The sequence below is a fragment of the Diadema setosum genome, chromosome 19 (assembly GCF_964275005.1).
Source record: "Diadema setosum chromosome 19, eeDiaSeto1, whole genome shotgun sequence".
NCBI classification, from domain to species: Eukaryota; Metazoa; Echinodermata; class Echinoidea; order Diadematoida; family Diadematidae; genus Diadema; species Diadema setosum.
Window position 1 is genome coordinate 29,034,381 of NC_092703.1, and position 16,527 is coordinate 29,050,907.

The 16,527-nt window shown below is 38.7% G+C and overlaps 1 protein-coding gene across 1 annotated transcript in view; it reads left to right on the forward strand.

The window, feature by feature from the left end:
• The window catches only part of LOC140242400 (uncharacterized), a 54,862-nt gene extending 49,983 nt beyond the window's left edge, over window positions 1-4,879 (forward strand). The window contains exons 22-23 of the mRNA XM_072322136.1: window positions 436-612; window positions 4,667-4,879. Of these exons, the coding sequence (XP_072178237.1) occupies window positions 436-612; window positions 4,667-4,879 (390 nt within the window). The remainder of the gene's footprint in view (window positions 1-435; window positions 613-4,666) is intronic.
• Window positions 4,880-16,527: the final 11,648 nt, after the last annotated feature.

The following is a 16,527-nucleotide window of genomic DNA, read 5'->3' on the forward strand; positions in this document are numbered from 1 at the left end:
GTTCATAAACTCTCCACTTTATCATAAAACCAAGGGAATGGCTTCGGAGCTTCAAGGTAGTTATCATATCTTTTGTCTTAAATGGAGGAAATGACACCAATTGAAAGCAAAAATCCTCATTTATTTCTCCTTCCCATTTTTTTCTAAGAGATTAATCTACCCTCTTGTTCGAGGGCAACGAATAAATGTTGCTCTTGTGTTTGTGTCAGACAACAACATCATTATGAAAGTGGCACAAAAGACCTCCAGAATACCAAGACAATGATTTGAGTGTTTAATAATCTTCTTTATGATATCCATCCGCATTCGAACAAATTTGCATCGCTTTCATCACGACAAGCATTTCTTTCTCATTCTATTCCCAAATCATTGTCATTGAAACTGTTCCTTTCCCACGCTCATGAAACTTTTGCTTTTACTTCGTCGATGCACCAGTTCGTGCGGCCAGTCAGCCGTCTATGTGGCCGACGCAAGCCTAGCCGAACCTACACATCCGGGTCCTACGAAGACTCCGTCACCGGCACAAAGATATCGGCCACTAAGTTATCGATAATATCGCATAACGGCAAGCCACGGGCGGGATCGTTGAGTGGCCGTCTGAACTCAACACGGGTAAATACACTGAGTAGACCTTAGCACTGAACACAGTACACACCGGGTAGACACTAGTTGAACACTGTTCAATACAATGAATAGAGTATAACCCAGCCCGAGTGAATACTTTGAGTGAATACATGAGTTTAACGCGGGCAATTAACACCGAAGAGACACTAGAACTCAACACGAATAGATATAAAGTGAAAAGACACTGAAACTCGACACGAATAAAGACACTGAATAGACACTAGAAGTCAACACGGAAAGATGCACTGCATGGACTCTTAACTAAATAATTATGTAATTATGCGTTTGGAGCACAGTCACTGGGTTGTATATTCTGAGAACAATTCTGTCTCCCTACTTGATTTGTCTCAATTCTACATTGAAATCGGCACCCTCAAATGGAGAAATTACCTTTTAACATTATCTGTGTTATCATTCTTGCATGCTATTTGGATCTTACTCATATCACTCGCGCGTTCACGAGGAATTACTTTCTTACAGCAGTGATATATGCCCAGGATAACAAATATATTGGGAAAGTTACAGTTCATTCTTTCGGAAACTCCGTTTAAAAATACTGGTATTTATGCATTTGATTACAAGTGGTATTTACAGTCATGATTGTCGGACCTAGGGCATGATGGCAAATTATTGATCCCGTCATATCCATGAGATCTTAGACAACAAGCCTAGTGCAGACTTTATAATGCAGGGGGAAGTTTAGTTGCACATTGTACCTGTTTATTCATCGTTTTCACGCATCATCCACCCCTCTGAACAGCGTCCCAGTGATTTGCGCACACTTTGAATAAGATTGTTGCTTATGATAAATTTGTGGACATAATCTTATCAAAGGCATTTTACTATGATTATCAGCAATACCGTTCCCAATCGTCCTCCAAATCCAAACCATAACTTTGATATGATTTTGTTAGTTGCTCTGTCTTTCACGAAAAGAAATCAGATCGCTTTGCCTGTAATCAGTATTCCACATTGCTGTCGATTCATTTAGTTCGCCTGAATATAATATCAACGGTATCATTGTTATATCAATAATCGCATTATGAATGTATGCTTCATGCATGAACTTAATCGGAAAGGTGACGAAGTTCGTTCACCTCGCTGTTGATGTAACATCATCGCCACGTTGTTATTTTGTTCGCTTCTCATCATCACACTGCTGTTGTTGTTATTTTTTTCTCATCCCATCATTCCACCATGTCCATTCTCATCATCATACCATTTCGCTGCACCCATCTGCACAATTAAAATGTATGCGTAATCTACACACACCGCATGCACGGTCAAAAAGAATGAGGATGCATCGCACATCTGCTGAACAACTTGTCGTCATTTAATTGATTGGTGAGTCAGAAAATCTGACTGCTTGTAAGTTGTTTTGATCTTATCGATCCACCAGGTGCACCCTGCCATTGTTCTTTGATAGACACCATTGTTGGTATTTTAGCAGTTTGTATTTTAACAGTTGGTGTAATCTTCTATACTTGTAATTTCAAAAATGTCATTTGAATTATAAGTAGATGTTAGCTTCCGCTTATGTGGATGGGGTTACAATATGTTTTGTTTTGTTTTGTTTTGTTTTTTTGTTGGGGTGACTTTAATACTGGTACGTATTTACTAAAGATAATAATACTAATGCAGTCTTTTGGGGAGAGGGTTGGGGCCGTCCCGTGAGATCTGTTACGAATAAAGAAGGGTCGCCATATTGGCCACAGTCAATATTGATAAAGACAGCCTCTAAATCCTGGGTTTGATTGTAATTTGTCATCTAATCCCCCAACGTCCACCATAGTGGTATTTACTCCGGAACACTTGTTTCAAAATGCATGTATGTCTTAGCTTTCATCTGCCAGATGGAAAAGTTAGAGTATTATGATGTCATATTGCTTTTCAATCAAGAAAAAGAAAGTGTCAGTGCACTGGTTTCATGACAATATTCTCTCTCTCTCCCTTCAGATTCAGTATCTATAATTTTCATTCTCTCCCTCTAGCCCTCCCACCTCTCTCTCCCCCTTCTCTCTCTCCCTCTCTCTCTCTCTCTCTCTCTCTCTCTCTAGATATCTATACTTATCAATATCTATTTATCTATCTATTTATCTGTCTACCTATATATCCATCTATCTATCTATCTATCTATCTATCTATCTATCTATCTTTTCATCTGTCTATCTTCCTCTTTTTATTTATATATATATATATATATCTATCTACATTAATTTACAAATGCATTTTGGTTTTAATCAGTGGTAATCATCTTGTATCAATTGCTCTCACAGTTTCCATTCTCCCTCTCTCTTTCTGTCGTATCTATCTATCTATCTATCTATCTATCTATCTATCTATCTATCTCTATGTCATTATATCAATCAATTTTGAAATGCATTTTGCTTTTATTATCATATATCGATAGTTCTGCCATTTCTCTCTCTCTCTCTCTCTCACGTTTATCTTTACCGAACTTATTCTCCCCTCCCCCTCCTCTCCCCTTCTCTTCCCTTTCCTCAATCTGTCTTTTTTTTTCTCCCCTTTCCTATTCATCATTAAATTGCATCGTGAAAAATAATCATTCATATACCATGTATACTTCTCGACCTTCTTTTTACATACAGCATGTATTCCGCACTTCCGTTTTCACAAACATATACGACATTAACGTCTATGTCTCCGATTGTAAACGCTTTATGCGCTATTTGAATTCTTTTTCATTTTTTTTTTTTGTAGGCCGATATTTTTGTAAGTTATGATTTCTTTGTCTCGTCTTATCAATGAACTATTTTTACACGAGTGACCGATGAATTTGCCAAAATACGCTTAAGATGGAAGAATGATGTATTTCAGTGTTCCCGAGCTCTCAACATTAATACAAAACACCTACTGTACATTTTGTCACGATTTATCAGTTTATAGTGTGTTTTTAGAAGCCCTTCGTAGAAGACATCAGCCTATCTTCAATTCTTTGTCCATCACATAAGGAATGTACAATAATCGTATTGGCTATGGATTCGTCTCTTTAGGACATTCAAACATATTGTCCTTGTATCAACCATACTGCTTTCGTGTTCTGCTCTTGTAGTGTCATCCTATGATAATTATGATCTCCATTTCTTTGTATTTCCCTCTGATCACTTTAAATACCCCCTCTCTCATACTACTACTACTACTACTACTACTACTACTACTACTACTACTACTACTACTACTACTACTACTACTACTAGAACTACACTACTACTACTACTACTACTACTACTACTACTACTACTACTACTACTACTACTACTACTACTGCTACTACTACTACCACTACACTACATACCACCACCATCACTACTACTACCACTATACTGCTACTGATACTACTACTACTGCTACTACTTTTACTACTACTACTACTACCACTACACTACATACCACCACCACCACTACTACTACCACTATACTGCTAATGATACTACTACTACTGCTACTACTGCTACTACTTTTACTACTACTACTACTACCACTACACTACATACCACCACCACCACTACTACTGCTACTGATACTACTACTATTACTACTACTACTACTACTGCTACTACCACTATTGCTATCATTTTTATTGCTACTGCTACCACCACCACCGCCACTACTACTACTACTACTACTACTACTACTACTACTACTACTACTACTACTACTACAACTACACCACTACTACTACTTCCATTATGACTACTTCCACTACTACTAGTGATAGTACTACCACCGGTAGTACTACTACTACCACTGCCATGGTGCTTATCTCCTTCTTCGTGTCTTAATTGTTTCCGTTTCCCCCGCCTTTTGACTACGTGCGTTTATGTCAGGCAGCCAATCCCTAATACTCCAGACAAGCATTGAATATGTTAACTGCACGAAACACTCTCATATGACGTCATCATTCTGTTGATATTCATCGTACGTTATTATTATATTATTTTTGTGAATGTATAGGTACACCTACACACAACTTACATAATATCATGTAAAATGATACCCATCTGATCCATATTCCTTCCAGAACCACTACGGTCACCACAGGGCGAGCGAAGTTCAGCCGTGGTTGTCGACCGACTCGTCCACCAAGCCGAAGAGGCCAACGGTGCGCGTGGAAGACACGTGCAGTGGTCGAGACGGCGACGTGGTAGTTGTCCACAGCGACCAAGACCGGTGCGACAACGTCGATGCCGCGGTCGAACCGCTGATGGAGATTCACGGTGGAACGGATTGCTGAATACATGTTTGCCACCTTCTTGTTACTGTTGTTTTTCCTTCGCCGTTTTCCTTGATCACTGTTATAAAAGAGACATTTTTAGTGACATCAAATGTTATGCCATTTGAATACTTTTGTTAATCCAGTATCACGATAAATTGATTGATATTTCGCAAGATCAGTTGTTTCTTTGATAATGGTATTTTCCTCTTGGTGTAACATTGTATTTTGATAACCCTGATCATTTTGACGTTTACTATACTATGTTTGATACATGCAACGTATAGAATAATAGTGACTTATGAGGATACTTTCAGAAGCTTGACCCGCCACACGCTTGGGATACTGGGTGCATGTCACCCAGACCGACATCCAGAGGTCATATACAGCCCACGAGTCATACAGCCCATAAGTTCGACACTAAGCTAAGAAGGCCCACGAGACGTACACATTAAGCCCCGTGTTGCATCTGTCGAACTCGTAGGCTGTTTTTACCTAGTGTCGAACTCATAGGCTTTGCCTAGTGTCGAACTCCTGGGCTGTATGACTCGTGAGCTGTATGACTTATGGACCTGTTTTCAATGTCGAACTCGGGGGTGTCGGTCTTGTGGGATGACCCCGGGATTACTTGGGTCGTGTATGTACGTAAGTTAGTATTGTTATCCACGTAGAGGGTTGTGTATACACGTAGCTGGGACGTGCTTCTGACGTGGAAACAGCAGCAGAGACACAGGAGAAGACGCCGAATGTCCCCTGAACACACTGTGTTTGAATACCAGTCAATAACAAGAATAACTGGGTGCACGTCACGAGACCGACACCCACGAGTCACACAGCTCACGAGTCACACAGCTCACGAGTCACACAGCTCATGAGTCATACAGCTCACGAGTTACTAGTATACACCCCACAAGTCATACAGCCCATGAGATCGACACTAAGCAAACAAGGCCCACGAAACGTTCCGACACATTAACGTGTTGAATTGTTGAACTCTTGGACTGTTTTTACCTAGTGTCGAACTCATAGGCATTATTTGCCTGGTGTCGAACTCATAAGCTGTATGACTCACGGACCCTTTTTCAATGTCGTGGGCTGTGTGTCTCGTGGGTGTTGGTCTCTTGGGATGACCTCAAATTACTGGCCATCACGATGCGCACGTCTTCTGCCACGTCTAAGTCTTCATCTTTCCGGTTTTATACCACATCGCCAAAGCTTTGGATGCAGACGGGTGGCGGTGAGGGGTTCCGGTAAAATTTTCAATGCACAAACGGTATCGACGATTTGAAAGTGGCTATTTAAGTAAGAAAAATATATATAAAACACCGAACAACAGATCTCTTTCTAACTGACTGATCACTTTAGTCGTTATTTTTGGACAGATGTCTTTTTGGGTGTGGCTTAAGTAAGCTCTATCATCAAACTATGACAGTAACATATATTTTTGTTCTGCAACAGACAGCGTAGTATTCTTCTTTTCGGGAAAATGATGGTGTATTTATTATGTGCAAGCGTTTCATATTAAGCGTGGCTATCCCCATAGATTAATGACACGTAAGAACGTGTAACTGCATTTCTTTCAATCAACTCCTACAGATTTGTTTCCCTCCGTTCTGACATATTTCATTTGATAAAGACGGACCGTAGGTAGGTCGGAGATTTAGGAAATAAGAATTTAATCTCATCACTTTCAAACGCAAACCTCAAACACTCACTGACCGCGAACGACATGTATATTGTTCACAGTCACTTTTATCTGTGAGATGGGTCGGATTCTTCACCACAAATATTTCGACTCCCAGACTTCTGTATATTTTCCACTGCATGACTGTTCACCGAGCAAAAAGGTTTTAGAGAGATTCCTCCCTGCAAAAGAGCAGCGGAACTTCTTGCAGTTTGTGCGTTCGGGGAAGGGAAAGGTGGGGGGGGGGAGGGGTGAGGGAGGGATTCAGGGCCCGTCTGCATGTGGTGGGGTCTGTACGCACCCTGTCCGGGAGTTCTTGAGGTGGAACCTTGGAAATCTTGGAACCTTTGAGTGTGTATAAAGTTGTAATTTGTTTTGTTAGAAATTTGATTTTTTTTTTTAATGCAGAAATGTATTAAATTTTTCATTCTGTAAAGAAAAGAGCGTATGTGTATGTGTGTGTGTGGGTGGGGTAACTAGAGGTGGCTGCAGTTCACGCACAGTGTGAAGCGAGTGTCTTGCAAAAGAGGTCATATACCACTGGTAGTTAATTACTCCGTTACGCCTGTTTAAGTATTGATACATCAATGATATTGCAAATACGCATCTAACAATCTAATTCTTATGTATGCGGTGTATTTTGAAAATGACTTTATGTTTGATTGTAAATACGAGTATGAGAATGAAAACGAGCAAGTTGTTATCTCGTATCATATGCTGACTTGACTGTTATGTCCTTAAAAACCTAAGTACTGTAGATTTATAGTGTATTTGGCGTGATCCGTCCCGGTAAAGTTTTGTTTCGTGTATATACTGTACGCCTGCCGAGGTATTTGTTTAGGTTATTCCTCGAAAGTCACTGTAAATAACAAAATCGATATAAACGTTTTTGCATAGGAAACTGTCAATTTTCAATAGAGTTATATTTTCTTATGTACTCATGTATTTTTTGTATCGGTCTTAATTCGGCGTATCATAGTAACAATGATTGTTTCATTGGCTGTATGAATTGTAAATAGTACATAAGTGAATACGTGAATGCATGCGTAGTTGTTGTAATCAAACAATTGTATAACTAGCAACTAAAGCTACCAAATCATCTAGGTCGTATCGTATCTTTTATACTTCACATTTCATTCTTCCATGCTGCTGTCTTTTGACATGCTATTTTTGTTTGGGCTACATTGATCAAACGGATACACATTTTGTGGGCTGTCGATGACATAGAACGCACTGTAGATTATTCATACATATCATTCAAACAGGCAGTAGACGAGACAACAAGTTGGCATTCTGTCGATGGGTGCACGTCATGAGTTATACAACTCACGAGTCATACAGCTCACGAGTCATACAGCTCACGAGTCATACAGCCCATGAGTTATACAGCTCACGAGTCATACAGCCCATGAGTTCGCACTAGGTAAAAACAGCCCACGAGTTCGACAGATACAACACGAGGCCTAATGTGTCGGTCTCATGGGCCTTGTTAGCTTAGTGTCGAACTCATATGGGCTGTATGACTGTATAACTCATGGGCCTTATATAACTCGTGAGCTGTATGACTCGTGGGCTGTATGACTCGCGGGTGTCGGTGTTGTGGGATGACCCCCGTCCGCTTGGTTATGTTGGTAGTAGTTTTGCCCAAACCAATTTTTTACACCAAAGGATTTCATTAGCCGAAGAAGAAAGAGAGACTATCAGGGCCGGCGCTACGTTTTTAAAAGTGAGGGCGCCTAGTTTTTATTTCTGGTGCCACTTCCGGGCTTAATCGGCTGACAAGCAAGAAAAGATAGCAACCATGATACTGTCATTACTATTGTTATCATCAACATCATTATCAATATTATAATTATAATAATAATTATTATTTTTATTATCATCATTATCATTATTATTATTATTATCATTATCATTATTATTATTATTATTATCATTATCATTATCATTATTATTATTATTATTATTATTATTATTATTATTATTATTATTATTATTATTATTATTATCATTATTATTATTATTATTATTATTATTATTATTATTATCATCATCATCATCATTTAATTGTAACGTATACATACACAGATAAAATTTAATTTTTCGTTCATGATATAGCTTTGTGTAAGCCTATGACGAGAAGAGAGGCGCGAAGTTTGTTACTGACAACACATTCCAAGCGTGTATGTGTTTTTTTAATATGTACAATATATTATACTTATAGTACTGTGACAGATTTTACCACATTGTGGGAGACAAAATAATATAATCATAAACCACGTCAAAGTATTGCATTTTAATGATGAACTTTGTGGTCGGAAGAATGTCCCTAAAGACGCTATATGAAGCAGTGGAATATGTAAAATAATTTCAATAAACCGCCCTACTTACCCCGGCTTAATTAGTGTGGGAGTTTCAAGAACTGTGACTCATTTATGGACTACACAGTTATTTATCCACTTCAAATTTTATGGGGACATTTGCATGCAAAACTGTTGATTTTACTGTTCACAACTAAATCGAAAAGTTATTTCCTGTTCAAGATTCCTTCAGAATAGAATCAAGTCCATAGAATGGGAGCTAAGTTTGAGTAGAACTGAACACAAAAACTAATTAAACTTTAGTTTGAGAATCTTTTAATGTGTCATGTGTTTCACAGTGATGTATGTCATACTGTCGGAAAATGGAAATGTCATTTGCTCGTCTTGAATCTAAATCTTTCTATTTTGTAACGCAATCAAAATGAACGCATGATCTGTGATTATATAGTAACTGTCCCTTTCGGCGAATTCATGCTAGAGTTTTAATTATTGAGTGAGTGAATCGGAAGGGAATTATTGAGTGAGTGAATCGGAAGGGAGAAAGGGCTGTTGTGAATATTAAGATTAGGTTACCTGCAGTGCATCTTCTTTGGAGGGAGGGGATTTTGAAGATTTTAAAGCGATGGCATCGACACTTAGTTTAATATCCGTTGTTGCGGTTTCGTGATATATCACATGTATACAGTAAGTGTCAGATTGGATGATATCTTGGTTTGTACCCGATTTTGTAAAACAATCTCTACCGTTCTTCTAGCTCGACTTTTTAAATGTCGACTCTAATGCTGAGTATCAATTTCATCCTGAAGCTGCATTTGACAAATGCTCTTATATTCCGTAAAATTTAGTCTCTTAGAGTTTATTCAGGTATCAGAAACAGAAACTGGTGGTTTACTTCAGCTTTAGCCCCCCCCCCCCCCCCTTGTCGTTGATGAATGGCAAAGTGAAGGTATCCCTTTAATATCCTTCAAATTCCCATTTCTCGGAGTGTTAAAGCCGTCTTCCAGTTGTCTTAAGATCATGAAGATCAGACGGTCTTTCTTGTTTAGTTAACCTTTTTTATTGAAATATTTCGACCATTAATGGGACTTTGTAAATGGTTACGACTCGTGTATCAGACCTATTCAAGTTGCCTTTTCTCGATCAGGAGTGCAAGGTCATAACATGGTTTTGAACGCTCAAAAACTGCAATGCATAATCCGCTGGACCACAACAACTCAGCAACAACTAAACGTTTTACCCCTACTCCGATTGACTTGATCATGTATAATTATGTATAATGGTTTATAAACGAAGGTTAAGATTGTGATTAAAGTCCGGGCGCTTTCCTTTGTTTTTACTTTTTTATTATTGACAAGTAGAACATTAAGTGGAGTTTGATTTATTATTAGACATGATCATGTTTGTATGAGACGTGTAAAAGGATGGCACTGGTAGTATAGGCGAACAATTTCAATAAACCAGTGAACACCTGCAATAGAAAGTTTTCGTACATGTACATGTAACTGTAGTAGATTTCTACCTTATTTTTATGCAGATTTGACAATTGTTGATTTTTGATTGGGTACACGAATGTAAATAGTTTTTGCTTGATTTTTTAGAGAAAGTTGGTCAATATGTTTACATAATTTCGTGATGCTTTAAGTATTCTACGAATAGATATTGTCAATAAATGTGGACTATTCCATGTATATAGTACAGTGACGTCATCAATGCGTCCTCTTCTTCCAAACACAAAACATTCCTCTGACATACATGTAATTATCTAACATCATCATGACAACAGAGGGATCGAAAATTTCATAAAAGAAAGAGAAAGAGGAATAACTGAAAGGTGAAGGAAGAAGAAAGAGGGAGAAAGACAGAAAAACTAAATAGGTGAGGAGAATAAGGAGGAGGTGGAGAAAAACAAGAACGAGAAGAAGAAGAGGAGAAGAAAAGGCAGAGGTGGGAAGGAGGAGGACGAGGAGGAGGAAGAAGAGGAGGAAGAGGAGGAGAAGGAAGAGGAGGAGGAAAAAAAGAAGAGGAGGAGGTGGAGGAAGAGGAGGAAGAGGAGGAAGTGGAGGAGGAGGAGGAGGGGAGGAGGAGAAGAAGAAGGAAGAGGAGGAAGAAGTGGAGGAGGAGAAAAGGCAGAGGTGGGAAGGAGGAGGAAGAGGAGGAGAAGGAAGAGGAGGAAGAAAAGGAGGAGAAGAAAGAGGAAAAGAAGAGGGGAAGAAAGAGGAAAAGAAGAGGAGGAAGTGGAGGAAGAAGAGGAAGGGGAGGAGGAGGGGAAGAAGAAGAAGAAGAGATGGAGGAAGAGGAGGAGGATGAGGAGGAAGAAGTGGTGGAGGAGAAAAAGGAGAGGTGGGAAGGGGAAGGAAGAGGAGGAGGAAGAGGAAGAGGAGAAGGAGAGGGAAGAGGAGGAGGAAAAGGAGGAGAAGATGAAAGAGGACGAGAAGAAGAGGAAGAAAGGGAGGAAGTGGAGGAAGAGGACGAGGAGGAAAAAGTGGAGGAGGAGAACAGGCAGAGGTGGGAAGAAGGAGGAGGAAGAGGAGGAGTGGAGAAAGATGGGGTGGAAGAGGAGAAAGAAGGGAGAATGAGGAGGATGATGAGTGCTTGAGGGGAGGACAGGTGGATCGACGGGAGGAGAAGGAAAAGCAGCAAAAGCTGGACTAGCTTGGAAGGAGAAGGAAGTGGAGGTGGTAAAAAGAAAAGAGAAAAGGAAAAAGAAGTAAATGGGGCACTAAATGAAAGATGAGCATGGGAAAGTCAGTGGGAGGGGGGAAAAGTGGAGAAAGTGGCTGGGATTGGATATCCGAGAGGATGAAGAGGAGGAAGGGAACACTAGATAGAGGCAGAAGAGAAATGGTAAGAGACCCACTCACTGGAAGGTAATAAGGATGAATGTGGGAAGAGGAACAAGACATGACGAAAACAAAAGAGGGGAACAGCGGGAGAGGAAAAAGTAAGGAAAGCAGAAGATGACAGGAAGATTAAGAGAAGAATTTACAGAAAGGAGGAGGACGAATAGAAGAGGAAAAAGAAGCACTTTCAATAAACAGGGCAGGGAAAAACAGAGATGACAAGAAGCATCTAAAGAATATTAAGAAAGAGACTACGCTAAGAAAGAGACTACACGAAGAAGAGAAAGAAGTGAACAATACACAGCCTCAAGTCCACACTTCATGTAAAATTACTCCTACATGTACATATATATGTCACAATACGCTTTATGTCTGGGTGACACTACATTTGCTCCTGCAACAATTGCTCCGGTCTTATTCTCCCCCGAAGACTTAGGGTTAGGGTTGTGATAGCGTTTTGAGTTTAGTTTGAGATGATGATTAGGATTATAGATTTAAGGTTTTTGTTTGTGAATAGAATTTATGTTAGGCTTACCGAGCAGATATTTCATGGCAGCCATTGTCACAGGAACAAAATTGTCATGGAACCTTATGTCCATGCCTCATATACATATGATACATACGACTGTATAGACCTATGTACATGTGTATATGCCCATGTAGATGTAAATTACGATGGTGATTTCAACTTGTATACAAGAAGACAACACTGACTAATTATCACTAATGAAAACTTGATTTCAATGGTAAAAACAAAATCCAGTTTATTCCATATTATCATACATATTTCATTTTGATGACGTAAGCATTATATCATCTTTTACGGCAGATGGAATGTACGATATATCATTCAACACAAAATCAATAACATCGTACAAGCAGCCACTACCATTGTAGTGGGACAAAGTTACATCAAGAACACTTAACGACCCCCCCCCCCCCCAAAAAAAAAAACAAACAAACAAACAAACAAACAAACAAACAAACAACAACAACAAACAAACAAACAAACAAGACAGAGGAATTTAAAAAATGATTGGGTCAAAGTTCAGTACTGGGGATATGTCAAAGTCCATCCATGCATGCGAGACATGAAGCAAACTCGGGTGTTATACACTAGACGAGTGCACCATTCACTGGTGTAGATGGACCAAGTGTTTTATATTGGACAGTGCAGGCTTAGATATGGCAGTGTATATCATGAGCTAATGGCCTTTGGCTTGCCAATCCTCAACTTCTAAGTCCATGTTGTACATGTAGATGTTTTGTGATATTAAATACTGCAACTCTAAACAAAAAGGCCTGATTTTTGTCAGGGGGTGGAGCAAGTTGTTGATTGTGGTTTTCTGTTGTCTTTTTTTTTTCTACTCTGCCAAGCACTCAGTCTTGACAGATCAACTGTCAAAGGAAAGTTGATTTTTGTTTTTGTTTTAGTTTTTGGTGTTTGTTTGTTTGTTTGTTTGTTTGTTTGTTTGTTTGTTTGTTTGTTTGTTTTGTGTGTGTGTGTTTTTTTTTTTTTTGGGGGGGGGGGGGTTATTGTCACATATCCCTGGGGAAACCTACCCTTATCTTATTGCATGGATCCATGGCTATACAGGAGAACCTCACTGTGATGAGGTCCTTAAAACATAATTACCTTGTTGTATCAGGTTTCTAACTATATCAGGGTGCAAAAAACAAAGAAATATACAGACTTGGGTCCAGCAATATCAACTTGTAAGAAAGTTTTGTTATATCAGGGCCCCGTTTTATCAAAATATAAAATCGATTTTAAATTTCCTTACCACACAGGTTGCCATAGACTTACAGTTAAAATCAACTTTAAAGGGATCGTATAGTTTTGGTTGAGACCTTATTTCAGGTTTCTAACATTTTGTGGTGAGATAATGAAAAACCTCTTATGAAATATGAAAGAGCATGTAATTCCATGAGGAATTCAATGTTTATTTGATGAAAATTGGTTTTGATATGGCTGAGATATCCAAAACAGAGCGATTCTAATAAAGTGTGGGACCCACCTTTTATTACGATCGCTTTGTTTTACTTTGTTTTTGAATGTTTCAGTCATTCCAAACCCCGATTTTCTTCATATAAACTTTGAATTCCTCTTAAAATGGTATGTTCTGTATTATTTCACAAGTGTTTTCTTGGTATCTCGCAAAAAGATAAAAGCCCAATTCTCATCTCCACCAATACTGTACTATCCCTTTAAAATCAATTTTAACTCTTCATAAAACATAAATTTTTCTAGCACCCAAGTTAAAATGTTTCTTTGTATATTACTGATTTTTGAAACCCTGATATAACAAACTTTTGGTATAAGGTGATTTCACTGGGTTGGGCCCAAGGAGTTTATCAAAGTGCATGTCCACTGCAGCAGCCCTAATATGACCAAAATGTCACTGGTGGTTCTGAGCCAGATGTGGGCCTAACCCTTTCCATGCCAGGGACTTTGGATTTTCTGAGCTAATCAGCACTCAAAGCACGCACATGGTTAAAAAAAAAAAAAGCACTTATTTGTTTTGACTGGGAAGAAAATCCATGTAGGCAAAAACCCAACAAAGTTTAAGAGTAAGCTGTGTTCACATTACAGTCGTATGATGCCCCCAGCCCATACATCACCTGTCTTCTGCGACTCCCCAACTGCAAATGAATGAATGAACAAATGGATGAATTGAACAAATGACAACAATAATCACCATTTGTAAATCAAAGCTGACTTTTCTCTTTGCATGTTGGAATGAACTGCCTTTCTGGTTTGAGAAACATACAATTTAGTATTTGTGCAATATTTTCCATAAAACAGTTGATTCAACATCACTCGCATTCATGACAATATTGGGAAATGAGAAACGAGCAAGAAGCCAACTGCTGTAAAAGTAGCATTTTTCATTCACTTCGCAAGACATGAAACCAGCTGGGAAATAAAAGCACACAATTTGTTATACAAATGTATGGAAATATGAATATTTCTATTCCACAGTAATAGAAACACAAATTCATCTTACCCGGTCAAAGGTGAAAAATAATTTGTGATAACATTTCTGCTTTTACAGTACTTTACAAATCACCGTAGAGATACAAGTGTAGAAAGATAGAGAGGAAAAAGAAAATACCTGATAATGAATCTTTCGGGATGTTCTCGTCAACAATGCAATGTGTAGTTCCTAGTGATTTATCATAGGCACTGTAGCTGTACTTTTCTCATTACATCAACTATTTTCAATCATGATTTCGCATGAGTTTGCCTACAAGTAAGTACAGACACATGGCACAATGGCTCTGTATACATAAATTCTCCAGTGGGTGGCTTTGTAGCAACACACATTTCTTTGGTGGCATTTCAAATAGCGGAAAAGGTCCTACCCTTACACTACAAGACTTTGATTACACATTCAACCTTGCCTAAGTTGAATCTATTTGGACTGAAGAAATAGCTTCAACTCAGAGAAATTTCAACTTATGACGGAATAAAATCGATAGAATATACATTGTAATAAGAGAAGAGTACTCAAGACCTTCGACTTATGCGAGGTCAACTAAGCAACTTTGACTTAATATGTTTCATGGACACTATTAACCCCTTGAGGACGGTTTGATTTTGCTACAACACGCATTTCCCATGGACACCTGCCCAAGTATACTCGGGGACTCGTCCTCAACGGGTTAGACTCGGCTAGAAAACAGTTGATAACTGTAAGCAAGCTGTCACTTGACAAAGCAGATTTTAATCTTCAGATGTGAGAATGGGACTGCACAATGTAATCTAGTATCACTATCAAAACTCTCCTAAAATTTTTCACTTCTAGCTCCGTGAAGGGGTTTAAGTGCACACAACACTTCCCAACCAACAATGCATTCAAGCTCCCTTCTAACCCTGTAAAATCCAGTGGCAAATATTCCTAAGCAATATTGCTTTAAAAAAAAAAATAGTATCATAACACTACATATAGTTAATCAGGCATGCACAGTAGTGACTGTTCCATCCTAGTGGCCTTAGAAAAATGAAGTGAAAAAAGATAAATAAAAGGAAATCCCAGGACATAAGTACAGACCTCTAAAATTTTCTCAGCAGTGACCTATTATGAGTCTTTTGCAATCTTCAAGAGCAATCAGTGCTAAAGAGTTTATATAGCACATTAAAATTTTGGTGAATTCTAGCTGCAAAAAATGTGACAGAAGTCTTAGCTCTGGAGCATACTTCAACTACAGTCTGACCTCTATTTTTAGGCCATGGCGGGCCTGAGGACCAGCGCCTGTCCAAATAAGCGAATTAGGCAGATATGAGAGAAACAATGTTTATGTACATATAATGTGTACAAGTAGGCTGCCAACCCAGTGGTAGTTACATTGTACATAGGGACATAAGGTTGGCAAGTTATGCCAACCTTAAAATCGGTTTATGATATTGAAATGTTTCAATGTAAAATTTATAACATGTTTCTATAGGGAATAAAATATGTACCTCTTAAAATTGTGTGAGTTTTGTAAAAGTTTTGTGTTTGAAATCACTTTTTTGGGGGGCCTCACTGCTTGGAGGTGTCTGGATAAGAGAGGGCCAGATAATCGAGGTTGGACTGTAATCCCCATCCTGAGGTGGCACTTGGTCCCACATAAAATGCTCTAATCCACACTCGGAGGTATCACATCTTACTAAAAACTGAGATCAACAGAGTTCATATCTGAGAAGAATGCCAACTGAAAGTCTCTTTGCAGAAACTGAAAGATATCACTGATCAATTTGCTTTTTGAAAAATAGAGAAAAATCAAATAAATATACAACTACAGTACATCACCAAAGAGAACAAAATATGCATTTCACCT